The sequence below is a fragment of the Cucurbita pepo genome, chromosome LG01 (assembly GCF_002806865.2).
Source record: "Cucurbita pepo subsp. pepo cultivar mu-cu-16 chromosome LG01, ASM280686v2, whole genome shotgun sequence".
NCBI classification, from domain to species: Eukaryota; Viridiplantae; Streptophyta; class Magnoliopsida; order Cucurbitales; family Cucurbitaceae; genus Cucurbita; species Cucurbita pepo.
The window spans coordinates 316478-342853 of NC_036638.1; the positions used below are offsets into that span (position 1 = coordinate 316478).

General features: G+C 35.9%; 7 protein-coding genes and 1 pseudogene across 11 annotated transcripts; 5 read left to right on the plus strand and 3 right to left on the minus strand.

The window, feature by feature from the left end:
- Positions 1–461: 461 nt before the first annotated feature.
- On the plus strand, positions 462–3775 carry LOC111787562 (annotated as a pseudogene).
- An 861-nt stretch (positions 3776–4636) lies between these two features.
- Positions 4637–6427, plus strand: LOC111810260 (cell number regulator 2-like). 2 transcript variants are annotated; one of them, XM_023696918.1, is made up of 4 exons: positions 4637–4766; positions 4940–5011; positions 5535–5747; positions 6158–6427. In XM_023696918.1, exons 1-4 carry the CDS (start codon positions 4682–4684, stop codon positions 6232–6234), a joined length of 447 nt encoding a protein of 148 aa, XP_023552686.1. In that variant the 5' UTR covers positions 4637–4681; the 3' UTR covers positions 6235–6427. The 2 variants fall into 2 exon arrangements, with proteins under 2 accessions (XP_023552686.1, XP_023552693.1); XM_023696925.1 differs by having other exon boundaries at positions 6142–6204.
- A 912-nt stretch (positions 6428–7339) lies between these two features.
- On the plus strand, positions 7340–8973 carry LOC111790386 (cell number regulator 2-like). Its single transcript, XM_023671275.1, has 4 exons — positions 7340–7528; positions 7701–7772; positions 8007–8219; positions 8703–8973. Exons 1-4 carry the CDS (start codon positions 7444–7446, stop codon positions 8777–8779), a joined length of 447 nt encoding a protein of 148 aa, XP_023527043.1. The 5' UTR covers positions 7340–7443; the 3' UTR covers positions 8780–8973.
- A 1538-nt stretch (positions 8974–10511) lies between these two features.
- On the plus strand, positions 10512–12125 carry LOC111790376 (cell number regulator 2-like). The gene is made up of 4 exons (XM_023671264.1): positions 10512–10796; positions 10956–11027; positions 11293–11505; positions 11843–12125. Exons 1-4 carry the CDS (start codon positions 10712–10714, stop codon positions 11917–11919), a joined length of 447 nt encoding a protein of 148 aa, XP_023527032.1. The 5' UTR covers positions 10512–10711; the 3' UTR covers positions 11920–12125.
- Positions 12126–12212: 87 nt separating this feature from the next.
- Positions 12213–14758, minus strand: LOC111790348 (glucan endo-1,3-beta-glucosidase 3-like). Its single transcript, XM_023671227.1, has 4 exons — positions 14417–14758; positions 12809–14062; positions 12709–12736; positions 12213–12614 (listed from the first exon to the last, which is right to left on the minus strand). The coding sequence occupies exons 1-4, from the start codon at positions 14472–14474 to the stop codon at positions 12452–12454; spliced, it is 1503 nt and encodes a 500-aa protein (XP_023526995.1). The 5' UTR covers positions 14475–14758; the 3' UTR covers positions 12213–12451.
- A 3184-nt stretch (positions 14759–17942) lies between these two features.
- On the plus strand, positions 17943–20571 carry LOC111790357 (protein TIFY 6B-like). 3 transcript variants are annotated; one of them, XM_023671246.1, is made up of 8 exons: positions 17943–18031; positions 18183–18313; positions 18699–18814; positions 18977–19266; positions 19372–19465; positions 19541–19883; positions 20092–20149; positions 20256–20571. In XM_023671246.1, the coding sequence occupies exons 2-8, from the start codon at positions 18229–18231 to the stop codon at positions 20374–20376; spliced, it is 1107 nt and encodes a 368-aa protein (XP_023527014.1). In that variant the 5' UTR covers positions 17943–18031; positions 18183–18228; the 3' UTR covers positions 20377–20571. The 3 variants fall into 3 exon arrangements, with proteins under 3 accessions (XP_023527014.1, XP_023527020.1, XP_023527006.1); XM_023671252.1 differs by lacking the exon at positions 17943–18031 and having other exon boundaries at positions 18070–18313; positions 19160–19266; XM_023671238.1 differs by lacking the exon at positions 17943–18031 and having other exon boundaries at positions 18071–18313.
- A 1849-nt stretch (positions 20572–22420) lies between these two features.
- LOC111790398 lies at positions 22421–23222 on the minus strand. The gene has a single exon (XM_023671283.1). It carries the CDS (start codon positions 23102–23104, stop codon positions 22712–22714), a length of 393 nt encoding a protein of 130 aa, XP_023527051.1. The 5' UTR covers positions 23105–23222; the 3' UTR covers positions 22421–22711.
- A 987-nt stretch (positions 23223–24209) lies between these two features.
- LOC111789920 (cysteine-rich repeat secretory protein 12-like) lies at positions 24210–25770 on the minus strand. Of its 2 annotated transcripts, XM_023670654.1 has the most exons (3): positions 24969–25769; positions 24665–24787; positions 24210–24587 (listed from the first exon to the last, which is right to left on the minus strand). In XM_023670654.1, exons 1-3 carry the CDS (start codon positions 25702–25704, stop codon positions 24577–24579), a joined length of 870 nt encoding a protein of 289 aa, XP_023526422.1. In that variant the 5' UTR covers positions 25705–25769; the 3' UTR covers positions 24210–24576. The 2 variants fall into 2 exon arrangements, with proteins under 2 accessions (XP_023526422.1, XP_023526414.1); XM_023670646.1 differs by having other exon boundaries at positions 24210–24787; positions 24969–25770.
- Between the last annotated feature and the right edge of the window lie 606 nt (positions 25771–26376).

A 26376-nucleotide genomic window follows, 5' to 3' on the forward strand; every position in this document is an offset into this window, starting at 1 on the left:
TAAGGAATAATGCATTTGGAAAGAGAAGCATGTTCTTTTGAGACAATTATTGAATGCAATTTTTTGAAAAATAGTCTTGGCCACTTATCTCAAATTTTTTGATCAACTAGGTTCACCAAAATTGAGGAAATAAATTGCTTGGAATTACTCACTTATCTTGCGTTGACAAAACTATAAGCCTATCCTTCTCATTTCGAACGAGAAAGACCTTCACATTCTTAATCTACTGAAGAGCTAGACCGATGAATCAAATCACTTTGAAACAAAAAATTAAAAGACAAGACAAATGATATTACATGCATATTACCACTAATATTCCCTCCAAAGTAACCACTCCTTTACAACGTGTATACATGCATAATTAATATGAATTCTGACCGGATGCGTGTATAAAATATATAATTTCAACTAAAACTAAAACGTTAGAAGGCATTTAATAATGTTTGGGAAGAATGTGGAAAACTTTGGCGAGGCGAAGAAAAATCAAAACAAATTAATAACCTAAAAGAAGAGTTTGTCCGACAACACAAAAGGGTTTATGAGTGTTTGACTGTTTGTTGACTTAAAAGTTTTGTCATTTAATGTTCCCGCCAGATGAGCTGCCCTGCCCTTCCAGTTTTTCAGTGGTCAAGCAGTGAGTCAATTGGAAGATCAAAATTGAATTTTTGTTTGTTCCCCCCCCCTTCTCCAATCATCCCATTCTGCAACAACATCAGCAACGCCATCCCTATTTGATGGCGTAGACGAGCATGGCCACGAAGTTCAAGAGTTTGTTGCAGAAACTCAAAACAACATTCCGATCGGGTTCCTCTAGAGGTAGCTCCAACAAATTCCCTTCTTTTCTGTATGTATGTATGTTTTGATAGCGTTGGATTAGACACCCAGGGCGCAGAGTATTTGGAGCAGATTGCAGCTAAGGAACAGAAGCTTATTCCCTTCCAAACCTTAGCTCAAGCTACCAACAATTTTCATCCAACTCACAAGCTCGGCGAAGGCGGCTTTGGCCCAGTTTACAAGGTTTCTTCCAAATCTACTCCCTCTCTCCAATCTTTTCTTTCCCACCGCTGTTTCTAATTTCTCTCCCAATTTTTTAACACCTTTTCTTCTCCCGTCTCTAGTCAGTGAAATCATTGTCATTTTGTATTTGCCGGTAGACAATTAGGAAGGATTTTGGAAGAGAAACTTTGTAGTGAGTATGTTTCTGGGTTTATAAGTAAGAAATACATCTTCATTGATATGAAGTCTTTTGGTGAAGTTCAAAGTAAAGCCACGAGAGTTTATGATCATGAACAATATCATACTATTGTGGAGAATCATAGTTCCTAAAGAAATTGACATAAACAATATCGATCTTACTTCCGCTTCTGCTTCTGCTACAACAATTGAGTATCATAACCTTTGATCATGGCATCAGAGTAGAAAGGAAAAGTCTAAGTTTTTGTTACCAATTTGTTTGTTGCAGGGAAAGTTAAAGGATGGAAGAGTTATTGCAGTTAAAAAGTTATCCCATCATTCAAAACAGGGAAGAAGAGAGTTTATGAGTGAGGCCAAGTTGTTGGGTGGTGTGCAGCACAGAAATGTGGTTGCTTTGTTGGGATACTGTGTTCATGGTTCTGAGAAGCTACTGGTTTACGAGTACGTCTCCAATGAGAGCCTTGACAAGCTTCTCTTCAGTAAGTACTGCTCACAACTTCTCCTAACAACTGTCAACCCATTTTCATTTCACTTACTCACTCTATGTTCTCAGAATCCAGCAGACGTGGAGAGCTTCATTGGAAGAGGAGGTACGACATTATCGCTGGCATAGCACGAGGCTTGCAATATCTTCACGTAGATTCACACAATCTCATCGTGATATTAAAGCTAGTAATATTTTGTTGGACGATAACTGGGTCCCTAAGATTGCTGATTTTGGAATGGCCCGTCTCTTCCCCGATGATCAAACTTATGTCAATACTCGTATTGCTGGTACAAAGTAAGTTTGTTTGGAAACCAATCAAATTTTTTAATCCCAACTGGTGGGCTCTACTCATTTTTTATTTTTTCTTTCTGTGCATGAACACAATAGTGGATATATAGCTCCTGAATATTTAATGCAAGGTCGTCTATCAGCAAAGGTAGATGTTTTTAGCTTTGGTGTTTTGGTCCTCGAACTCATCAGTGGCCAGCGTAACTCGTCATTTGGCTCATATTTCGAAGCGGAAAACCTAACTGATTGGGTAAGGTTTTCATGGCGTTGGTTGATTATAATAAAGATCAACGCAAGTACTCAAATTCTAGACGTAGAATCTACTGATTGGGTAATATATTTCAACTGCCACAGTTACTCATTTAGAGTATTCAGAACACGACCGTGAGTGAGCTGTGTAGTTTACATTTTGAGCTTAGTTTAGTGAATTATTGTAATGGTCCAAGCCCACCGCTAGCATATATTGTTCGTTTTCATCCGTTACGTATCATCATCAGTCTCATAGTTATTGTGAGATCCCACGTCAGTTGGAGAGAAGAATGAAGCATTCCTTATAAAGGTGTGGAAACCTCTCTCTGTGAGACATGTTTTAAAACCGTGAGGCTGGTGGCCATATGTAACGGACCAAAGCGGACAATATCTACTAGGGGTGAGCTTAGGCGGTTGCAAATGGTATCAAAGTCAGACACCAAGCGGTGTGCCGGCGAAGACACTGGCACCCAAGGGGCGTGGATTGTGAGATCTCACCTCGGTTGGAGAGAAGAATGAAGGAAACCTCTCCCCAGTAGACGCTTTAAAATTGTAAGACTGACAGCGATACGTAACGAGTCAAAGTAGACAATGTCTACTAGTGGTGGCTTTGAGCAGTTGCAAATGGTATCAGAGCTAGGCACCAGTCAGTGTGCCGGCGAGGACGCTGGTTTCCAAGGGGGTGGATTGTGAGATCCCACATCTGTTGGAGAGAGGAATGAAACATTTTTTATAAGGGTGTAGAAACCTTTACGACGCTTTAAAATTGTAAGGCGGACGGCTATACATAATGGGCCAAAACGAATAATATCTGGGAGCAGTGGAGCTTAGGGACTTAGTTTAAAGCATGTAAGTGAAGTATATACCATAGGAATGTAAGCCAAACAACTCCAAAAGAACTTGGTCGCACTAATGTGAAATAAGCATTTGAAATATGGTGGGTGGCTTGCATCGTTCTCGAACGACTGAAGGCCAAAGAAAAGAGGGCTGTTTGAAGCAAAACCTTTTATTGTGCATGGTCTTACTTAGACGTGAATTTTGGTGTAGGCTTACAAGCTATATAAGAAGGGCAGGAGTTTGGAGATGATGGACCCAACATTAGCATCCTCAGCTGTTCCTGACCAAGTGGCAATGTGCATTCAGATTGGATTACTTTGCACACAAGGTGATCCAAAACTACGGCCGACCATGTCACGTGTGGTTTTGCTCCTCTCAAAGAGACCTGGTACTTTGGAGGAACCAACGAGACCAAGAATACTCCGTCCTCGACATACAAAATCTGCATTCGCCTCCGATGTTGGAACTTCTGGCGTATCTTATTCCTCGGCTTTGACCACCAATACTGTAAGCGCGACCGAAATTAATTCTCGTGCTTCTTCAGTTAGTCGAGGACACGATACTCGGGGGAAACGCCCCGTGGAAGGATAAGGCCTCTTCTACTAGGATCATTCTTTTTGTATACCACTTTTGTATTACAAAGTACACGTTGAGGTGGAAAGATTTTGGTGAGTGTAGTTGGATCGATTCAATTCAATTTCTTATTATTTATTCTTTGAACCCGATCACATAACATGTGTCCCTATGTTAAAATTTAAAATAAAAAAAATGGTGAATCTCAATATTGTCAAATAACAATTGAATAAAAAAAGACGACTGAACTCAAAAACAAAAAAGTCCAAAAACTTATTATATGACAGAATCTATAACAATTCAAGCTCACCGCGAGTAGATATTATCCGTTTTGACCCGTTATGTATCATCGTCAACCTCACGATTTTCATTTAGAAAATCAATAAGTTGATGATTAGATAAGTTGAGAAAGATCAAGTGGTCAAAAATCAATAAATTAAGATTGATCAAAGAAGATTAACAAATTACAAATTGATCGAAGAAGATCAACAAGCGTAAAGTTAAAAGCTCAACCTCAAAATTAAACATCTCGACGTTGGAGTCACGCACATGTTTAAAAAGAAAAAAAAAAGATTATATCAATACAAGTAGTGGCTAAACGTTGAATTTGTATAGAAAAATATATGAGGTTGAATTTATATATAAAAATGTATGGAAATCCCGAAGAGCACGTGAAGGAAGTGATAGGATGATGGCTGGGACTATCCAACCACCACCACCAATTCACATCTACCTACCTACCACTAGACCCGGTTCAATAATTTTAAGTAAAGTGATCATGCCGTATTTGTTGAAAAAATCTATATTAGTTTGTGGGGATAGTTTGTACGGACCACACATACAAACTTATCTAAAACTACATTATTGAAACAACTGGATTGACTTAGACTTAGTCGTCTTTTGACTTTTCAAAATCTTAACACCAAAACAAGACATCGACTTAGACTTTTCAAAAACTTGGTTGCATGAAAAAACTATAAATTGGAGTACAGAAGAAGTCCACAACCCACAACTCGAAGCCACATTTGTTAGAGTTATTTGAAGGATAAGAAAATGTCCCGCGGTACTCCGATGAACGCAGCAAACAGAACGCCATGGTCCACCGGCCTCTGTGACTGCTTCGACGACATGGGATCATGTAACTTTATTCTCCTTCTCCATCTCAGTTGTTATTTTTTTTTTAATGGTTTTAAATTATTATTTATGTAATATTTTATCATTATTATATTCATAATTAAGATTTATAAATTTATTTAATTGAAAATTTTATATCTTAACTAATTGAGTTATATTTATGAATTTAATTTACAGGTTGCTGTACGTTTTGGTGTCCATGCGTGCCTTTCGGGCAAGCCGCGGAGATTATAGATGAAGGATCAACTTGTAAGCTTCATTCCATCCATGGCTAACCTAACATTGTACTAAACCTAATATTTAGCCAAAGAAAACAAAAAGTCTAACATCTATAGGGAGAAGTTTCTACATCCCATGTGATCTCACAATCCACCCCACTTGGAGGTCCAGCGTCTTCGTTGACACATGGCTCAATGTATGGATCTCATATTATTTATAACAGTTGAAGCCCACCGCTAGTTAATATTGTCATTTTTCCCAGTTTTACTCTAATATAAAATTTAAGAAGTGAGTCTAATATAAAATTCTCATAATAGTTCAATTTCTATTCCTACCAAACCGATCCGTTCGGTTCGATTCTGGATCGGATCCAAAACTAGGGAAACCGAACCGAGTATTCGGTAGCAATAATATTGCAAGAAGTGGGCCTAAAATTGATTGAAAGTATTCATTAAAGAAGAGATTATTTCCAAGATAGCAGCAATGATTGGAGGCACTTAGTGTTGAACTGAAAATGACAGAACAGTTTATATGTTTATGGTTGTGGATGCAGCCTGTTTAGGTCAAGCATCGATTTTCACTGTGATTTCTTGCTTTACGCCCTGCATATGCCTTTATACATGCCATTATCGTTCTCGACTGAGGGCAAAGTATGAGCTTCAACAAACTCCCTGCAACGATTGCTGTGTTCATTTTTGGTGTTTGGGTTGTGCAATGTGTCAAGAGTACCGTGAGCTCAAGAATCGTGGTTTCGACATGCATATCGGTATTCTCAATCTCTTCAACTTTCAAAAAACTTCAAAAACACCTTTAAACTTTTTATTAAGGTTCAATAATACTCTTACCGTATGTATAGACGAAATCATTCGTTCTACATTTTTTTTCATGAACTTTCAAAAGTAACATTAATATTTTTAAACTTTTAGAAAAAAAAAAATTAAAAATTTGAAGAACTTTAAGTATGGTATTAACCCATTCAAACTTTTTTTTTTAAAAGTTCAACAGTATTAATGAAACTTTTTAGAGTTAATATATTTTTGAAACAAAGTATTAACCATTTTCCTCTAAAACTTACCTTAGGTATATTTTTTTTAATTTTTTTTAAAATTTTAAGAGTATTTTTATTACTTTAACCTTGTATCTTATAAAAACGATAATAGTGAACGTTGTGCTCAGGTTGGCAAGGAAACGTGCAGAAACAAAATAAGGGATTAGAGATCCCGCCTATGGTGGAAGGACAAATGAAACGTTAGAAGTTTGAAAGACTTGGGAAGGAGCAATAAGAATGGTGGTATCCTCTTTGCATTTAGTTGTTTGCATATCTTTATTGGGTTGGTTTGTTCAGGTCAAATTTTAATGCAGTATGTAAGTAGGAATGCCATTGTTTGGATTGAATTTCGGGTTCATTTAAGACCAATAATATTAATGTTCGAGTAACTCATTTTGTAAAATATATGGCCCCAATATCACGTTTAATAATATATATATATATAGAAAACTGTATGGCCCAAATTATAATCTATGATCCAAATATGGCGTTGAATTTGTGATAGAAAAATTATGGAAACCCCCAAAAGAGCATGTGAAGGAAGTGATAGGGTTGATGTCATGTCCAGTGACTTTCCAACCACCACCACTTCACATTTATTTTTCTCTGGCGGCCCCTCCCCTCCGAGTAAGTTTAGGTTAACTCATTTCTTACCAATTTTCATACCAAATATAAAACAACATGTATGACACTCAAAAGTGTGAGTTGGGATGAAGGTTTTATCTTCATTGATATCCACAACGTTTAAATAGGATACAAGATACCAATTAATACCTACAAATAACGAAAATATAAACTAACTAAATCTTGATAATAAAATAAAATATACTACTAATCAAATTTAACTGATATCTAAGTATATTTCCTAACTAATCATATATTACATAACTAATTTAAACTATACATAAGTTGCTCTGACAGACCATGTCGCAAACGATTCTAAAAAGACTCGTGTTAGCATACAAGTAAGAACAAAATATATTGAAAGAATCTGGGTTGGTTTATGGAGATAGTTTTCATAGTAAATAACATGAGTATGTCGTGTTCGATGAATCCAAATTACGAAGGTTGAGTATGGGATATTACAATTTAAAAAATTAAAAAAAAAAAAAAAAAAAAAATTCTCCCAAAGTTTGCATCGTATAAGGTAAGGATTCTTAAATGGACCAAACATTTGAAAAGAAACCCAACTCAAGCAAGACATTGACTTACACTTCCCAAAAATCTTATCCTCGTTGGCTTTTTAAAACCTTACCGCCGAAGCATGACTTTGACTTAAGAGTTACCAAAAAAAAATGTTCACTTTTCAAAAACTTTGTTATAAGAAACATCAATAAATTGGAGAACAGAAGAACTCCACAACCCAGAATTGGAAACCAAATTTGGTTGGCTTAATTATTTGAAGGAAAACAAGATGTCCGGCGGTATTCCGGTGAATGCAGGCAACGGAACCCCATGGTCCACCGGCCTCTGTGACTGCTTCGACGACATGAGATCATGTAACTTCATTCTCCTTCTCCATCTCTATTACTTACAATCATAAAATCATTTTCAAAAATAATTTACTCCTTTTTGTTTATGTTTATCCTTTTAAATTATTATTTATCTAATATTTTTTCAAAAATTTTATATCTCAACCAATTCAATTATATTTATGAATTTAATTTACAGGTTGTTGTACGTTATGGTGTCCATGCGCGTCTTTCGGAAAAGCTGCCGAGATCATAGATGAAGGATCAAGTTGTAAGCTTCATTTCATCTAATGCTAAATTACGTCTAAAGAGATTTTATCAAATTATAAATATGAAAATCAAGGTTTAATATAAAACTTCCATAAATAGTTCGATTTTCATTTGGATTCGATTCTCGATTGGGTCCAAAACTAAGGAAACCGAACTGAGTATTCCATCGTAATAGTATTATTACAAGAAGTGGGTCTAATATTAAGTGTTTATATGTTTATGGTTGTGAATGCAGCCTGTTTGGGTCAGGCATTGCTTTTCAGTGTGATAGCTTGCTTTACGCCCTGCATATTCCTTTATACTTGCTATTATCGTTCCCGACTGAGGGCAAAGTATCAGCTTCAAGAAACCCCCTGCAACGATTGCTGTGTTCACTTTTGGTGTTTGAGTTGTGCAATGTGTCAAGAGCATCGTGAGCTCAAGAATCGTGGTTTAGACCCCCATATCGGTAATCTCAATCTCTTCAACTTTTTTTAACTTTATTTTAAGTTCAAAAATACTCTTATCACTAGTAATATAGAACAAACTGCGTTTTAAAAATACTTAAATTTCAAAATACTTAAATTTCAAAAGTTACGCTTAACATTAAAAAAATTTGAGCTTAAAGATATCTATAAGGTGTGGACAACCATTTTATCTATATATGGATCATTTCTTTATATTTTTTTTTAATAAAAGTTAAGATGTTAAATACTACTTTTAAAATTTTATGAGTATTTTTTAAATATAATATTAATGGTAAGAATTTTTTTTTTTTTTAATTAATGAAAAATATTTTTTTAAATGTTACTTGCTATAAGTATATTATTTATACTTTTTAAAAGTTTAAGAATATTATTTAAACTTTTGAAAGTTGGTATTTTTTAGACAAAAGTATAAAATTCAAGAGTATTTTTATTGCTAAGGCGATGATATTGATCGTCATGCTCAGGTTGGCAAGGAAACATGCAGAAACAAAATTACGGTATAGAGATCCCGCCCGTGGTCGAAGGACAAATGAGACGTTGAAGTTTGAAAGACTTAAAAAGAGTCTTATGAAAGGGAAGGAATAAGAATGGTTGTTTCCCCTCTGCATTTCTATGTCGGAATCTTTATATTGAGTTTCTCTTTTCTACCGTTCGTATGTTCAGGTCAAGTTTTAATGTAATATGGCTGTCATGGTTTGGATAGAATTTCGAGTTCAATTAGGACCAATTCTACTACGTCATCTTCAAACTTTTAAATTTTTTAGTTCAAATTCTACCGTGCATGATGATAATAGTTACACAATAAGTCGCAAGTAATCATTATATTTTTCTCTCTACAAAATCCAAATTATGAACCTTGATCAAACTCGAACTAATATATAGCCACATTAACCGACTTATTCCCACCTGTCGACCCTTGGTAGTGAACAACCTAAATTTACCACTAGCCGATATTGTCCGCTTTGACTCATTACATATTGTCGTTAGTCTCACGATTTTAAAACGTGTATGCTAAGGAGAGGTTTTCAAACCCTAAGAAAGCAAGATCTACCTGTCTTTCAAGATGGTAAAATATTTTGTAAAACTTAAAGATTGAAATCTCTCGAAAGATTAGTAAGAACGGATGATCAGTTCAAAAAGATTAAGAAATTATAGTCCAATTCCAAAAAATCAATAAATTGATGATCAGTTCAAAAAAATCAACCAGTTAAAAATCGATCTAGAAAGATCGACAAATCAAAATTACTTGAAGAAAATTATCGAGGATAAATTAAAAGTTTAAGTTAAAAAATAAAGATTTGGACCTTGGAATGATTTATCAATATTAATATTTTAAATAGTTTCTAAGATTTAACAAAATTTGTATTAATTTAATAATAATGACTTGGATTCCATCCCTTTCTCTGTCTTGTATTTTCTCTCTCCTTATCCACCATTCTAGCCGTCCATCGTCGTTGCCATTTCTGTCATCGAAGGATAAGGAACGTTCAGATCTAGCGAGAGAATCGAAAAGTAAAAAANAAAAAAAAAAAAAAAAAAAAAAAAAAAAAAAAAAAAAAAAAAATTATAATAAAGTTTTTATTATATCAAATTAAAGAATTTGTAACAGCATTAAATCATATTAAAAAAAAAAATAGTATTATTTTTTTTCTGTAAGAGCAAATGAAGAAAGTGACAGTGTCGATGTGACATTCAATCGAGTACAATTTAGCCCATTTTTGAATAGGATGATTGTGACTATTCAACAACCCCTCTATTCACATCTACCCCTCTCATTCAACAGTAAAACCAAACATTTTTATAAAAAAATTTAAATATTTTCCTACTAAAATTAATAAATGATAGGTAAAAGACAAATATATATACTGAGATAGTTACCCATACACTTTTGCCATTATTAATAATTCTCTCATTTTCTATAAGATTCCGCTCCTGTGCTTTTGGTAGGCTTGCACTTGTTAACATTTAACATGTGTCCCCTTTAAATATATTTATCAACCAGTTCCACCTTCTTATGTTAGATTTTTTTATCTTTCCATTCAAATTTTATGTCTTTTTTAGTTATCTTATTGTGTATAGACGTTAAATCATAGTTGGAGTAATTCATTAGCTATGAATGATTTCTTAAAAAATCTAAATTGAAAGAATCTGTATTAGTTAGTAGGTGATATTTTTACCGTAAAGAACGGACTACGTATGGATGGAGATATTTTTAAAAGAAATCAGTCTCCGAAAGTTTGCATCACTATAACATGGGAAACATAAGGACTTATATGGACCACACATACAAACATTATCTAAAACAACATTATTGTTAAAACCCAACCCAAACAAAACATCAACAAAATTTTGTCCACCTTAACTTTTTAAAAAATATGTTGTAAGAAAAAAAAACAATAAATTGGAGGACAGAAGAACTCCACAACCCAGAATTCGAAGGCAAATTTGGTAGGCTTATTTGAAGGAGAAGAAGATGTCCGGCGGTATTCCAGTGAATGCAGGCAACGGAATGCAATGGTCCACTGGCCTCTGTGACTGCTTCGACGACATTGGATCATGTAAATTCGTTCTCCTTCTCCATCTTTATTAATTACAATCATTCTTATTCTCTCCTCTTTCATCTCATTATTTATGTAATATTTTCTCATTCTTATATTTAATAATTAGAATTTTTATATTTCAACGAGTTGAATTATATTTATGAATTTAATTGACAGGTTGTTGTACGATTTGGTGTCCATGTGTGCCTTTCGGGAGAGCGGCCGAGATTATTGATGAAGGATCAAGTTGTAAGCTTCATTACATCCATTTGTTAAACTACGTCTGATATTTAGCCGAACAGATTTTATCAAACTATAAATATGAAAATCAAAATGGGTCTAATATAAAACTCTCATAAATAGTTCGATTTTCATTTCTACCGAACCGATCCGTTCGATTCAATTCTCGATTGGGTCGAAAATTAGGGAAACCGAACTGACTATAACCTAGTAATAGTATTACAAGAAGTGGGTCTAATATTAAGTGCTTATATGTTTATGGGTGTGTGTGCAGCTTGTTTGGGTCAGGCATCGATTTTCACTGTGATAGCTTGCTTAACGCCCTGTATATGCCTTTATACTTGCTACTATCGTTCTCGATTGAGGGCTAAGTATCAACTTCAAGAAACTCCTTGCAACGATTGTTGTGTTCACTTTTGTTGTCTGGGCTGTGCAATGTGTCAAGAGTATCGTGAGCTCAAGAATCGTGGTTTCGACATGCATATTGGTAATCTCAATCTCTTCAACTTTCAAAAGTGTTTCAAATTTTAAGCTAAAAAATACTCTCATGGTTAGTACACACGTTACTTCCTCGTTTAAAAAATACTGCTGAACCTTCTAAAATAATATTAATATTTTTAAACTTAAAAAAGAATTAAAAGTTTTGAGATAATCTTATTAAAAGGGTATTTTTAAATTTTGAGGATGTTTGAACCATTTCCAAAGGTAATGTTAAGTATACTATTAAAAATTTAAAAATATTGTTGGAACTTTTGAAAGTTTAAAGATATTTTCATTAATTTAGTCTATGTTACGAAAATGATGATATTAAACATTGTGCTCAGGTTGGCAAGGAAACATGCAGAAACAAAACCAAGGATTAGAGATCCCGCCCGTGGTCGAAGGACAAATGAAACGTTGAAGCTTGAAAGACTTTTAAAAAAAAAAAAGAATGGTTGTTTCCTGTTTGCATTTCGTTGTCTGCGTCTTTTTATTGAGTTCCTCTTTTCTAGTGTGTTGGTTTGTGCATGTCAAGTTTCAATGCAGTATGTAAGTTCAGATGTCAATTGTTTGGATTGAATTTCCAGTTCATTTAAGACCAATAAATAATACCAATGTTCGAGTATGTGATTGAGAAACTCTAGATGTCATCTTCAAACTTTTAAATTTTCTAGTTCAATTTCTTCGGGGCATAACGACGATAGTTACACAATAAGTCACAAATAATCATTAGATTTTTCTCTCTATAAAATCCAAATTATGAACACTCATCGAACTCGAACTAATATATAGCCACATTAACCGACCGATCCCCACCTGTCGACCCTTGGCAATACAAAACTGGTTAAATATGCTACAATAGCATGGAAGCCAAGGGAAGCAGCAGTTTGACGATCCCAAACTGTGATGGAGATCATGCATGAATACAAATACACAAATGCTAGCAAGCAGCATCACAAGAACGCCAAAGTCATTAATAAAACACAAAGGATGGTTGAACTTGTGTAAGGGATGGTACCATGGAGATGCTTTGGAAGGCAGCCACCAGCTGAATCAGAAGAATTTGAGGATGGAGCCAGAGATGTGCTGTTTACTAAAGTGCCATTACTTCCACTACTGCATTGGACAAAAATACGAGGACACAACAGTCAGGAAGAGTAGTCACAGACATAGTTCGGTATATAGATATTTAAGAGTCGTTCGCGGTTACCTTCCTGGAAATATACACGTACCGTGACCTGCAACAAGAAACATCAAACCGAACATTAGCAACCATATCAAATCATTAGCAATCATTCAAGATTTCATACTTGGGTTTGTGGTGGTGATGATAGCCACTCCTTTAAAATCACAGGTCCCTGGAGACTTGGCCATTTTCTGGTAATAAGCATTGAAAGCATAGGTTGAATGGGCTATAACATTATCTGGTTGATAACATGCCTGCCCCTGCAACAGCGGGGAACAATCGACTTTCCCCGGTCCACACGCCCAATCCAGTGCTGCTTGCAGCAGCCTACGATCAGCACCGTCTCGTGCAACACAGAACGTTTGGTTTGTGGTATCATTTGCCAAAACAGCACCAGCACCAGTCAAGTGCAAGGTATAAACTGGCATTCCATTAGAATTGAAGAGACCCCAATTCTTTTCTGAGACTGAACCAGGTCTTAAATCCTCATTGTAGAGCTCATATATGTAGGTACTAACAGGAACACCCGGATGCTTAGGCGTTCCAGTGTTGTTAAGAACATGTCTAATTAAGTTGCTATTGTAAGTGTTAGCATTATCCAAAGTTGCATCTGGCTCCGATGCATCGCCCTTGGATGGCCAGCCTGACTCCGTAACAACGACTCGTATGTTCGTGAAGTTTAAATCAGACATTGCGAAATAGGCAGCATCAACAACCGCATCAAAGACATTAGTATAGTGCAATAGGGTATTGGCGTCAACAGCCTCCTTGGTTGGAGGGAGGGGCCGGAAAAGTGCATAGTCTAGAGGAATCACACCATTTGATTGCATGTAATCATAATAAGGATAAACATTAAGCATGAGATAAGAGCCAGTGGACTGCAAGAATTGAAGTAGAGGAACCATGACAGGGTCCCATGAACGGTTAAAGAAGGCCTGTGATGGAGGGAAGGAGTCAAGAATAATGGAAGAAGAATGCGGGGTAGAAACTTTGATTTGGCGATCCAGATTGGATGCAAGGAGAGCAGAGTGAATGAATTTGAGAGCCGATACAAGGATTGGGGCAGCATTTGGAAGAGTGGTAAGAACATCAGAGCCAATGGCTATGCCTGTGATGTTGGTGGCAGGAACATGGGCAATGACATTCCGAGCAACCCAGTTGGCTGCAGTCGCATTGGATTGGCCAATTCCAAGAAGTTGGTCATTGGGTACAGAAACAATGACTTGAATGCCTGTGTTGGCAAGAGCAAGAAGCATAGCCCGGTCGGCATCATATAACCTGAGATGTCTAATATTTTGAGCTTTGAGAAGTGCAACTACCTGAGTGGGGTTGGGCATATCAGAAAGATCCATACCAAGGTTTACACCAATGAACGCATCTGCAATTATATAAAGAAAACAATATAATTTCAAACACACAAAACAGGATTTGATGTTCCCCATATTTTGATGTTCTTAGCTAATCTGAGTAAGGAAAGCGCCCTCCCATCAAGTTCTTTTAATACCCATTACACACCACATGCTACATTTTTAACCAGGAAACTAATTCCAATAGATGTTAAAAAGCTTTGCAGTAAAATGGAGGGAAACCCACAAAAGACAGAGTGAAAAAACACAAATTACAGCAAAATCTAACAAGAAACCCCAAAAGAAAAGCTTAAAAAAAGGAGGGAAAAGCATAAGATTGATAGAATGGGAAGAACAGGATTAGATAAGAAGGAAGAAGGGGTCACCTTGATCAGCAGAAACAGCAGAAACGGCGAGAAGGAAAAAGAGCAAAATCATAGCCATAGAATAAAGGAAAACAGAAATTCTTCACTTGAAACCCTCAAAGATTGAAAAAAATGCTGTGTAGCAAAAACCCCAGAACCCGCATAAATTCAAAATCTATGTCGGACCCCGAAAGGAGAAGAATCCCGAAGAACAAAGAACAAAAAAAAGGAGCAAATTTTGAAGAGGGAGAATAAAAAAGGGGGAATATCTGTGGTGTGTTGAGAGAGTGGTGCAGAGATATGTCAGAGATCCAAGGGTGGAGATTTGATGAGGGTTCAGTGTAATCCTTGATGGTTACCATGGAGGATTATATTGGAGATGTGTGGATATAAAGAAAAAATGATAAATAATTTTATTTTTCTTAATTTTGTTGAGTGCTGAGTGTGCTGTGATTTGTCTTTTGTGTTGAGATTGAAAACTGTACAGAAAAGTAGCCAAAGTTGGATGCGACCAGAGTGGCTGACATGGACTGAAACTGCCAGCTGGATCCCAACGGTCGTCGTCTTCAATTTTTTTTCCTTTTTTCTTTTTTTTGTTAAAAGTTAAAACATTTGGTTAGTTTGATTTACGCGTTTATTTAATTAATTTTATTAAACAATTTTGAGGTTGAAAGTAAGGTCAAAACAAAAGTTGTTGCTGACGTTGGAAAGGAAGCAATACATGCACGAGTGCCAGCAAAGATTTAATAATAATAATAATAATAATAATAAATAAATAAATAAATAAAACAATTTAAAAATCCTCTCCCTAACCAATCAAACCCGCCTTACTAAATATTATTCGATTTAGTCTATTCTACATCGTCGCCAGTTTCATAATTTTACACACTTTCTCCCTAATCTTCTTTAATTGACGTGATTTCAATTAAAAATTCTATAAAAAAAATAATAATAAATCTATAATCGATGATAAAGCAACTAAAGTAATTAAAAGTGATATATATTCCAAGATGAATAGAGATTCAATAAAGTTCATACATTAATTACACCCTCCTTTAAAAAAATATATATATAAATAAATAAATAAATTGGCACCTATTAATACTCCATCATCATTAAATAATTAAACTACTCAGCTTGTCTACATGTCTTAATGTGGGGGTATGTCAAATATAATTGTGGGCTTTGTGTGTTTGTCTTTTAATGGTTACGCATTGCTTCTTTTCTTAATAATATTAGTTTAGTTTATTATAAAAGAGGGTTACTAAATAGATAAAACAGGTTATAAAAGTAATAGAATATATTCTTAGAATCCATGTGCTACTCATTATTTGTTTCCATCATATGCTAACCCATGTTCATCCACGTCATCCATATATTTTAATTAATGGATTTAATATTTTCGCATATGGTTCAATAATCCTACAATCACATATATTATGAAGATTCGAACATAATAAATAAATTTGAGCTTATGTGGACGATAATAAATAAATTCATCGGGTTGAAACCAAGGCCCAAGAAGGTGGAGGCCCAAGAAGGTGGAGGCCCAAGAAGGTGGAGGCCCAAGAAGATGGAGGCCCAATTCCACCCCCTTTTTTTGTTTTATTTCTTTTGCTTTAAAAATACCCAACAAAACCAAAGATGACATTTCCCCTTCTAAATTATTTGCACGTCCTTATCACTTAAAAGCTCCAAAACAAAATATTAAAATTTATAATAAAATTTAATAGATTTTACTACGACTTCCAAACATTTGCTCACGCTTCTATTGAGTCCACGTCATTTAACGTTATTAATGAAATGGTAAATATTTATTAGTCAATTTATATACATATATATAAAAGAATATATTAATAGTAAATTTAAAAATATGGTATTTGTTCTAATAAAGCCATTTGCTCCAAAGTTGATTTAAGTAAATGTGATTAGAAAAGATCTCTATCTATCATCATCCATGTGCCCAAATATGTTATTCTTTTACTTTTTAACTAAATAACTATATATATCCTTTTTACCATAAAAGAAACACCTCATTCATCAACACTATTAATTATATATATATATATCATACTTTTTATAATATATTTCACAAAATATGCTTTAAAAAATAAGCACAAGAAATACAATNTTTTTTTTTTTTTTTTTTTTTTTTTTTTTTTTTTTTTTTTTTTTTTTTTTTTTTTTTTTTTTTTTTTTTTTTTTTGTAATAATCCATGCTTAAGATTTGGACCAGAATTATAATCTCACTATTCTCCTGCATCTATTGCAGCATGGTCATGTTACTTACTCTTTTGTTATTAAAAGTGAAGACTATCGCACATATTAATATTCATTTCTTATGAACTTTTTTTATTATCTTATGTTCAAGATCGCTCTAATACATGGAATCCATCTAATTTTGTGATTTTTCTTCTCTTTCATGAACCGTGGTNAAAAAAAAAAAAAAAAAAAAAAAAAAAAAAAAAAAAAAAAAAAAAAAAAAAAGTAAAGTGATTTGATGAAAAATAGAGTAAAGGTAGGATTTAAAGGGCTTTATAGGAAGGAACACATTTTTAATTGATATGTAAAGGTTGAATGATGACGAAGGAATGAATGTTGTTTTTAACAAACCATTTCTTTTATTAAAACTACTCCCAAAATTTTGTTATCACCAGCCAACCAACACACAAGTTAAAAACAACTTCTTTTTTATTTTTATTTTGCTTCCTTTCATTGTAGTGCATGCAAGCTCCCCTCTCGTCGATAACGAGTAGCTTGACCAACTACCTTAAACTAGAAGACACCCTAGAGTAGATCAACCTTTTAGACGTTCAACAATAGACCCTTTATATAGTCATGATACTAATGTTGGAGAGGAATGATATAAATATAAAAGTTCCTCATGCATAAACCAAAATATGCTCAGCACAACACAACCCATATTCCATATTAACTCTACATTAGAGTGTACATGAAGAATAGGACACTGGGTGAGATCTATCTAAAAAAATACTAAAAATAGACATGAAGGGCAAATTTAATTAAGCAATAAAATTAAATACTGATTCCATGAAATTAAATGGGTAGGACGGGAGACCTATCTAGATTAAGTTCAAAGAACCTTCAACATTCCAACCATTTTTTCGACTCATCCAAGAATAGTCCAAAAGAATAAGAATCTTTTTTAAAATAAAGGGTAAAACTTGGGAATATATATTCTTTCTAATTTAGCAAGGTAAAAATAAAAGGTCTAATGAATATATATATATATATATATAGGCACACTTTTTAAAAAACGAAAAAGAAGAAGAGGACGTAAGGAAGGATTTATGACCCTATCGACAATTCCTTTTTTATTTTTTATTTCTTTAAAAGAATTAAATCTAATAAATACTAATATTCTACCGTTTGTGTAAGAAAAGGGGAAAAGAAAAAGATGGACGAGTTGAGGGCAATAAATCGTTATTAGGTGGGCAAATACATCGGATTCATTAATAAGTTAGCCACGTGCGGAAAGCCAGGTGGCAGCCTCTCAGAGAATGACAATAAATGCAAGTGGTTCCACCAGCGTAGTGATGGGTGAAGAGGGGTCTTTCACAATTCGCACGTTTTGAGTTACCGGCTAAGCCGGTCGTCCTCACTGGATCTCTTCCGGTAAACGCTTCCGATTAATTCAAAAGCATGCTTAAATTCCAATGACGGCCAGGATCCAATAATACGCCCTCTCTCTTTCTCTCTTGCTTGCTTTCGTTTTTGGTGCAGTTGAATTTTCTCTTCAGCGTCTTTGCCCTTCTCTTTGTTTCAGAGTTGGTCGGATTTGAGGTTTCTTCTGGTGTCAACTTTGGTCTGAAATGGAGAGGGATTTTTTAGGTCTCAGCTCCAAGGAGGAGCCATTGGCTAAGGTGAAAGAGGAAATTGACAACGATGGAGCCCAAGGTTTTGGTTATTTTTCCAATTCCATTTTGTTTACCTCAATGAACTTTTACGAACTTTGTCGTTGTTTGATTCATTTTATTTCTTCTGTTTTTTAATTCTCTGTTTATGGCTCGTTGAATCTTGATGTTTGGAATTTTCTTTTATTTATAGTGTTCTTGATTGGAGATGTTTTTTTGTTAAGTGGTGGTTGTTTGTGATTGGTCGGTGAAATTTTGTTGGATGACCAAATCCTCTTTAATTTCAGTTTAAATCTGTTTTTCTGCCAAGAAATTTGGGGGCCTTGATGTTTTGAAGTTCCATAATTTCATTTCTAGTTCTTGTTAGTCAAGATAATCTTGTGTTCTAGTCTGGTAATTTCACTGATCTTCACGAGTTTTTTTTTTAGGGTATTCTAAAAGCTCTGGTGTTCCTCCTCCGATGCCTTTCAAGATTTCTGCTGAGGACAAGACTGCGTATCCGGTTGCGGCTGCTTCGGATCAACGTCGAGCAGCCGATGCCCAGGTTTGATATCTGTTCCTCGGTTTTGTTTTTGATATGTTCTTCCTTCACTCGTTTGCTTTTAGTTGCGGTAGCTCCTAAACTAGAGGTGTATGGCTTGCTTTTGTTTGGGCTGATGTGGTTGTATCTCTTTCTCCGGTTGTATCCTTCACTTTTTCAATCTAGAAAACGTTCAATCTGGATAGGCAAGGTGGCCCTCAAATTTCCCTGGCAGCTTATCCTATGCAATCTGATTTGTATTCGATTCATCGTCCTCACGAAACGAAACTATTTTCCGTTCCAAATCAAGGTATATCTGTTTCATTAGGTAATCCATCCGTGAAGAACCCTTTTGCTCTTCCTGCTCAGATGGCTGGTCCTATCCTCAAACAACCACTTGGAGGAGTCCCGGTTTCAAGCGCTCTGAATTCATTTTTCCCGCCATTTGGATCCATTTCTGGGATCACTGAACCATGGTAACACTCTTGCACTTGTACTTTTCAACTTCTTTCTTAAGCTTTAATGAACATTTGTAGGAAGAACTGAATGTAATTTGGACAGTTTTTTAATCCTCTGTTCAGGAATAGCATGAAACCAACTGGTGGGTCTCCAGCTCAACTGACTATTTTTTATGGTGGTACCGTCAAAGTCTATGATGACATTAGCCCTGAAAGGGTAATTATCATACAAGTTCTCTTTTGAAGTACCATGAGTAAAGGAAGAGCTCTGAGATTGATATCCCTTTTGCAGGCTCAGGCTATAATGTTCTTGGCTGGGGCTGGGGCTTCCATATCCAACATTGCACATCAAAAAGCTCAAGCTCAAGCTCATGGAATGGGTGCAAAAATGGCAGCAGCAAGTGATGGTGCTCCCAAGAACCAACCCGTGAGCACCTTGCCCTGCCCTGCTCTATCTAGCCCCTTGTCTGTTTCTTCTCACACAGGAGCCCAGTCTGGGAGTGGTTCAAGTTGTTCTGATGAGTTGGGAGGAGTTAAAACCAATGGACTTCCCACCACTCCTATCAGCAAAGGAGAGCCTCCAAGAATAGTCAATGCAGTCGGACCTGTTGCTGCTACTGCTATGCTGCCCTCTGGTATGCCAATCGCCAACAAGAGCCATCATTTTTTCTTCTTTCATTCATTGATGGTGCCTGTTTTAGCTGATGATTCACGAATTAGGTCAAATTAATGTATCAATAACTTAGGATGTTCAATGATTTGGGAGCAAGCATTCTGACGGTATAATTAGTAGGAACTTTCTTGAGTTGCAACTTATATTTCATTTTTGGTTTACTTCTACAGCTGTTCCACAGGCTCGTAAAGCATCCTTAGCTCGGTTCTTAGAAAAGCGCAAGGAAAGGTAAGTCGTTTTATGATATCTTGTCACAAAAAGAACATCAACAAAGAACATATAGAGATCCAAATTGTGGCCCTCTAAATTATTCTGCATTTTGATGTACATATAGGGTCATGAGCTCTGCTCCATACAATCTTAGCAAGAAACATCCCGAGTGTGCTGCAACAGAATCCAACGGTGCAAATTTCTCGAGTCCTATCACGAGCAACAGCGCAAATGTGGCAAGCTGAGAACAACAATCATTTATGATGTAAAACATAGAGAATGATGGTTTTGTAAGTTAAAGATGAAGATGTAAGCTAATGGTTCTTATGGTCTATTATTATGTGAACAGCCTTCAAGAGCCTTGACTACTAAAGTTTTAACAGTTCCACGTCTAAAATAATATTTTGCCTATACAAATCTGTTCTAAAGTTTTCAATTAATATCTGTTTCATGATCAACAATCAGATATCATAGAATTCTATTTAGTATAGCATTTGGATGATATGAGACTGTTTATGTGTATTGATAAAGATTTGGTTAGTAGGTATTGATGCTTGAAGAGATAAGATTGATTGAAGAACATGGTGTGGTGTTGGTTTTCTTGCTGTTAATCATCTTGATTCTGTAAGCTTTTGATTTTGATTTTGATTTTGATTTTGATTTTGATTTTGATTTTGATTTTGATGGGGAATCTTTTGATTATAAAAACATTTGATCATTTGATTGGTTGATGTTAACTTTTTCGTTTGGTACACTTAAAATGAAAGCACATTTTCCCCACTACTAAGGTAACAACAAAAGGGTTTCGATGTCAAGCCGTTGTGTGGGTTCATCAAAGGAGGAACAGACAGTAAGATATAGGTTTCAATTTCTAGCTATTAATGTTTTTGTATTATTTTGAGAATTACTTTACTTTTCTAAGCCAATTACTTATTAACTTTCCAAAATGCTGTCCAAAGAGAATCAAACGTCTTTTGGTCATAAATATCTGACAAAGAAAAAGGGATTTACATGAAAACCTTTCAGACAAACTAAGAGTACAAACATCTCTTTTGCACAAAGTGCAACAAACTCTTGCCTATAACCCAACCTGAAAACGAGCGGGAGATAATAGGAAGAGGCTAGGAAAAATTAGATCCGACTTAGAGAGACGACTTGAGATTCCCACAAGGACAGGTAGTTGGAATTGCAACAATTCAATCTTCATACTGTCAGACTGAGAAGGAAAAAACTCCAAATCAACTACATCCATTCTCGCCTATCCATCTCTTTATTTCACTCATTTGGAACTGAACTTGAAAACCATATTTTGACTCCGACATTCAAACAAAGAAGAAGGTCAATAATCTTTGACATTTCCATATTGGCGATGGAACCCGAGAACATGAGCTGAGACCAGAAAACTGCTACTGATTGGTTCTTGAGTGAGGATAAATCAAATAAATGATGAAACAAAGAGTAGAGAGGTCTATCCCCAACCAAGCAACAAACAAAAAGAGAGGCGACGGGTAACTCTTTGATTTTCTCCACTTTACTACTGAAGTTGGGATCTCACGCAAGACAAATGGGCTGAACATCAACAATGTTCATTCAGAGGAAGACAGTCTTTCCAAGTAGGGAGACACTTTTGGTCCTCAATTGTTGGAAGGGAAAAGAGTAGTTCCACATTCACTAATCAAGAGAAAGATCATAAGTTTATAAGTAAGAACAACACTATCTCCATTAGTACAAGATCTTTTTGAAAAAATAAAAAATAAAACCATAAGAGTTTATGCTTAAAGTGGACAATATCATATCATTGTGAAGTGCATGGTTCCTTCGATTAAAAAAAAGAAAAGTAAATGGCTTTACTTTTGCTTTTTACTTATAAGGATCATCAAAACTTTGGAGTGTTACAATAAGGATCACTCTTTATGATTCAAAATAGACTTTCAGCTTACTGGTGGTATACCCAGACTCCTAGGACTTGCAAAGGGGTATACAATTATACTTGGAGGCATCATGAAACTTAATACAGCTTCCCCTGGACAAGAGTTACCTCTTTTACCTCGCCAACAAATGAATCAGCCTCAACTGATTCCCCTATTGAGCTAGTCAATCGCATCACATCAAGCAAACCAAATCAATTCAACATCCAATGAGCAAGAAGAACAACATTGAACATAGTTCATCCTTTGGGTTTTCCCTAATCTAATGCAAACACTAAAAGACAACTGAAAACAATCAAATCATAGAATAAGTAGAAAAAGAAACACCCAACATCCCAACCCCGAATAACTAATGATTTACTAAGAATTCCAGTAAATAAATAAGCAAACAGAACAACAGAGTCCCAAATAATGCCTCAGACCAGAGGATGTAAAACAGAAAATCTTAATCCCCATCCCTCGAACCAACCATAAAAATTACATTCAAGAGTCGCTTATCAGTCTCAAGTTTTAGAAAAGGAATATCAAAATGGAATATAAAACGAGCACAATTTCCATAATATAGCATAAGAAACGAAATTAAAACAAAAAGAAAAGAAAAGAAAAGAAAACGAACAGACGCAATGATTTGATTCCCCCTCCATCTCCATTCTCAATCCCGATTCTTCAACCTCTCAATACGCTGGTTCAATTGCTCAACCTTGACAAGCAAATGGGTGACAGAGTACAACAGCCAGTAGAACACAAGCGCCGATGCGATCAAGAGCGCATTCCGCTGGCTCTTCATGATCGATTTCTGGTGGCGAAGGAACTCAGAAGGGGTGCATGAGTCGGATTCACAACTGGGGAGAGTTTCATATTTCCAGTAGATATCCATGAGCAAGAAGAGGCAAAAGGGAACGACGGAGAGGAATGGCTTGAGAAGATTGCGAGTAACAGCAATTAGGCCCTTCCGGAGTCCATCGAGGCCTGGGATGGTGAGGAGGAGGAGCATGATTGCCTCAGCCGCAGCAGCGTAGCCAAGAACGACCCATTCCAATGCCATTGATGATAGATCTGAGCAGAGAATTGGTGGATCAGTGCGTTGAAATGAAATGAAATGAATGCTTTTCTTCGAGGCGAAGGAGTTTGATTTGGGTAGCTGTTTGAAGAAAGGTGGAGGGCTCGATGACTTAAGGAAGGGGAAGACTACTGAGACACGTGCCAAGTGTGAATATGGCACGCTCAAATCACTTTATTTATTTATTTATTTATTTATTATTAGGCCATTCCGAAGCAACCTTGTATTGGATGGACTAATACTTCATACCATATGATATTTGGGCTCAATCTTAAAGCCCATTTTCAAGCTTAAGAAAGCCCAAAGAACCATCCAAATAGGCTCCATGGATTATTCCAATGCCAAAACCCTAATAATAATAATAATAATAATAATAATAATAAACAATAATAAAAAAGGCTGGTAGGTGTAGCCATAGCCAAAGGTGGAAGAATTGATACCCACTAGCTTTTTTGGCTTTAGGGTTTGGGTTTATGCAAGAATAAACTCCCTTTCCCTTTCAAGCATTGGAATACACACACACCTTTGTTCTAACATAAAACCCAACTCTTTCCTATTCTATTCTCTCCTTCTTTACTTTTCAAATTCCTTTCCATTTCCATTCTTCTTTTCATTCTTTGCACTCGTATCCATATAAAAAACGCTCATACTTTTTTATTTAAACTAATCGATAAAACATTATAAGACACCCAGCAGAATACTATGTTTTACTGTACATAAGACTGCTTGACATTCATTCCTAATCTTTGTAGACAATTGGCTCATATAACTATCGGGTTTGACCTAATTGAAAAATAAAAATTTATTAAGAATATGAGAATAATATAGCTTTATCGTTAAATAAAAAGGGCCCACCAACCATATATCAATTCTATTTGGATCTCATTGGGATTATATAAAAATATTAAGATCTAAGGTCATGGACCATGGTGGATCCCAATATTAAGCTCCTCCATAATTGGTTTATAATTATAATATCTTGAACTAAATTACTTCAAATTTTAGAATTCTAAATAAATATAGAAAAATGTGTTCTGACATCTCTTCTCCTCTTCTTAACTGACAAATAAAGATTAGAAAGATGGACATGTAAGCGAATCAATCATAAAACGGTTTGATTAATGAAATAAATGTTTAATTTAGAAGAAGATAGAACAACAACCCACCAAGGAGAATATATTCTTTTTCATAAAGGAAAAAAAAAAATAGAAAAAGGGGATTCAATCAAAAAGAAATATTCTCAATACATATATATATGAATCCCCTTTTGAAGATTAAGTGGTGAGGTGGGTCCGACATGTCGAATAAATAATCATTCTCTCCTTTGTTCATGAACAATCCTTTTACGCCATGCACATACATCACTTCTTTTTATATTACTCTCTCTGGGTTTCTTTTAAACACACACAAGAATTTAAAAGAACAGACCCAGAAATCTGATCGTTGAATCATCCACATCATTTGCCACCTGGTCGAGATTCAAATACCGAACCAAATCAAGAACAAGGTTAAATTAATTGAATTGGATTGGATGGAATGAATTACCTTTTCGTTTCTCACAGTAATGGCTTAGGAAAGCGAGGAACACAACAATAAACGCAATCCCAGCAATGAGTCCTATTATTACCGCCAAAGTCTTCTCTATCTCCACGTCCGTATTTCTACCGTCTTTCAAATTTCAAATATATTAATTTATTTATTGGATTATATTTTATATATATATATATATATATAAATGCATGGAAAGACGTGAAAGCAAAAAGAATGGCAATCATCTCATTCACTCAATAATCCAACAATTCACACCTTTTTATATGCACTTAAAAAGTGTAAGAATAAACTAACTGACCATTTCCGCCGCCGCCGCCGTGGGGGCGGATACCGCCATGAGAAAACCTCGCATAGCACTTCCCCAAGAACACATCCCCCCACCCCGCCGCCGCACACTCCGCCTTCAGCCGTCCCACGGCCGTCACCACACAGTCCTGGCACTCTCCAGCATCCAAATCCCCAACGCATTGCGCCACCCCTTGAACATCCCCGGACCCACCCACTCTAAACGGCTGATATCCACCACCGCTGCCATCCGCCGCCGCCAAATACGCTAACACCGCATCCCTTCTAGCCCACCCACCAGAATCATACCCCATCACCGCCCCACACTTCTTCACCACGACCGTCTTGTCCTCCACTCCCAAAAAGCTAACATTGTCGTACTTCACAAAACACCCCTCCAACTGCAACGCGCCACCACACGCGTCTAGACAGATCGAGCCCAGCTGGGCGACAGCGTGGGCCACGCACTTGGCACAGGCCGCGTTTTGGAAGTCGCCCCGGCACTGGAACAGTCCGTACACAGTGTCGCCGTCGCCGGCGCCGGCGACGGTGGAGTTAGTGTATAATGTGAAGGAGGCAGAATTTATAAGAGAGGTGAGGATGGAATTGAGATTTGACTCATAGGTTGAACCGGAAGTGTATTTGGTTTGGGAACAGCCACCGTAGACGAAGGACTCGGCGGTGGTTGTCGCCGAGGACGGCGGCGATAGGGCGGAAGTGACGAGAAAGAGGAGGAGAAATGAAGGCATTTTTGTGGAGAGGGACAATGCGATGAAGAAGAGAATAGGTTTGGTGTGTGGGTGAAGGCTTTGAATGGGCCTTTTATATTAGGTCATTGGAATGCTCCAATTTAAGTTTCATTTTCATACTATAATAAAGTCAAGTCATACCCCCTTAATTATCATTTACTCCTCAATATTAAAACAGACCGACCTTTACTTAGAGAGGAGCTGTGGTACCACACTCATCCGTACTCGTAGGTTGACTTCCCTTTGCATCCCAACTAACCTCACAAACGAGCATTTCCCTTATGCATCCAACCCCTTCACTAATTTGAATGGGTTATAAAGATACGTTGATTTATACTATAGATCAGATTCAAAGGACCAAAAACTCAATTTTGCACATACATAGACTCCTTCCCCACTATAAACGATAAGCAAGAAAATAAGGAAGAAGTATGTTTCTTAATCGTTGCATATACTAAGAGTCCTCTCACTACCGACCCATTGTCTGATTGGGTCTTGTCCTATCAAGACAATTAGAAATTAATATAAAATTATTAATTGAAATGAAAGAAATATAAATTTTAATTTAGTAAAAAAAAAAAACTTAAATTTGACTTTGACCGATCTGTTTTGACTAAGCCCAACGAAATTGCCTCCAAAATAAGTAATGTTAATTTGAAATCTTGGTTTATT

What these genes read in the sequence shown, in the direction of transcription:
- LOC111810260 (XM_023696918.1), top strand. Translation starts at nt 4,682, where the DNA reads ATGTCCCGCGGTACTCCGATGAACGCAGCAAACAGAACGCCATGGTCC. An exon ending in CTTCGACGACATGGGATCAT is followed by an intron (nt 4,767 to 4,939) that starts GTAACTTTATTC and finishes TTTAATTTACAG; the next exon opens with GTTGCTGTACGTTTTGGTGT. An exon ending in TATAGATGAAGGATCAACTT is followed by an intron (nt 5,012 to 5,534) that starts GTAAGCTTCATT and finishes TTGTGGATGCAG; the next exon opens with CCTGTTTAGGTCAAGCATCG.
- LOC111790386 (XM_023671275.1), top strand. Translation starts at nt 7,444, where the DNA reads ATGTCCGGCGGTATTCCGGTGAATGCAGGCAACGGAACCCCATGGTCC. An exon ending in CTTCGACGACATGAGATCAT is followed by an intron (nt 7,529 to 7,700) that starts GTAACTTCATTC and finishes TTTAATTTACAG; the next exon opens with GTTGTTGTACGTTATGGTGT. An exon ending in CATAGATGAAGGATCAAGTT is followed by an intron (nt 7,773 to 8,006) that starts GTAAGCTTCATT and finishes TTGTGAATGCAG; the next exon opens with CCTGTTTGGGTCAGGCATTG.
- LOC111790376 (XM_023671264.1), top strand. Translation starts at nt 10,712, where the DNA reads ATGTCCGGCGGTATTCCAGTGAATGCAGGCAACGGAATGCAATGGTCC. An exon ending in TATTGATGAAGGATCAAGTT is followed by an intron (nt 11,028 to 11,292) that starts GTAAGCTTCATT and finishes GTGTGTGTGCAG; the next exon opens with CTTGTTTGGGTCAGGCATCG. An exon ending in TGGTTTCGACATGCATATTG is followed by an intron (nt 11,506 to 11,842) that starts GTAATCTCAATC and finishes CATTGTGCTCAG; the next exon opens with GTTGGCAAGGAAACATGCAG.
- LOC111790348 (XM_023671227.1), bottom strand. Translation starts at nt 14,474, where the DNA reads ATGGCTATGATTTTGCTCTTTTTCCTTCTCGCCGTTTCTGCTGTTTCT. An exon ending in TGCTGTTTCTGCTGATCAAG is followed by an intron (nt 14,063 to 14,416) that starts GTGACCCCTTCT and finishes ATATAATTGCAG; the next exon opens with ATGCGTTCATTGGTGTAAAC. An exon ending in ACGTGTATATTTCCAGGAAG is followed by an intron (nt 12,615 to 12,708) that starts GTAACCGCGAAC and finishes TGTCCAATGCAG; the next exon opens with TAGTGGAAGTAATGGCACTT.
- LOC111790357 (XM_023671246.1), top strand. Translation starts at nt 18,229, where the DNA reads ATGGAGAGGGATTTTTTAGGTCTCAGCTCCAAGGAGGAGCCATTGGCT. An exon ending in TGACAACGATGGAGCCCAAG is followed by an intron (nt 18,314 to 18,698) that starts GTTTTGGTTATT and finishes TTTTTTTTTTAG; the next exon opens with GGTATTCTAAAAGCTCTGGT. An exon ending in TACTGCTATGCTGCCCTCTG is followed by an intron (nt 19,884 to 20,091) that starts GTATGCCAATCG and finishes TTACTTCTACAG; the next exon opens with CTGTTCCACAGGCTCGTAAA.
- LOC111790398 (XM_023671283.1), bottom strand. Translation starts at nt 23,104, where the DNA reads ATGGCATTGGAATGGGTCGTTCTTGGCTACGCTGCTGCGGCTGAGGCA.
- LOC111789920 (XM_023670646.1), bottom strand. Translation starts at nt 25,704, where the DNA reads ATGCCTTCATTTCTCCTCCTCTTTCTCGTCACTTCCGCCCTATCGCCG. An exon ending in CGGCGGCGGCGGCGGAAATG is followed by an intron (nt 24,788 to 24,968) that starts GTCAGTTAGTTT and finishes GAAATTTGAAAG; the next exon opens with ACGGTAGAAATACGGACGTG.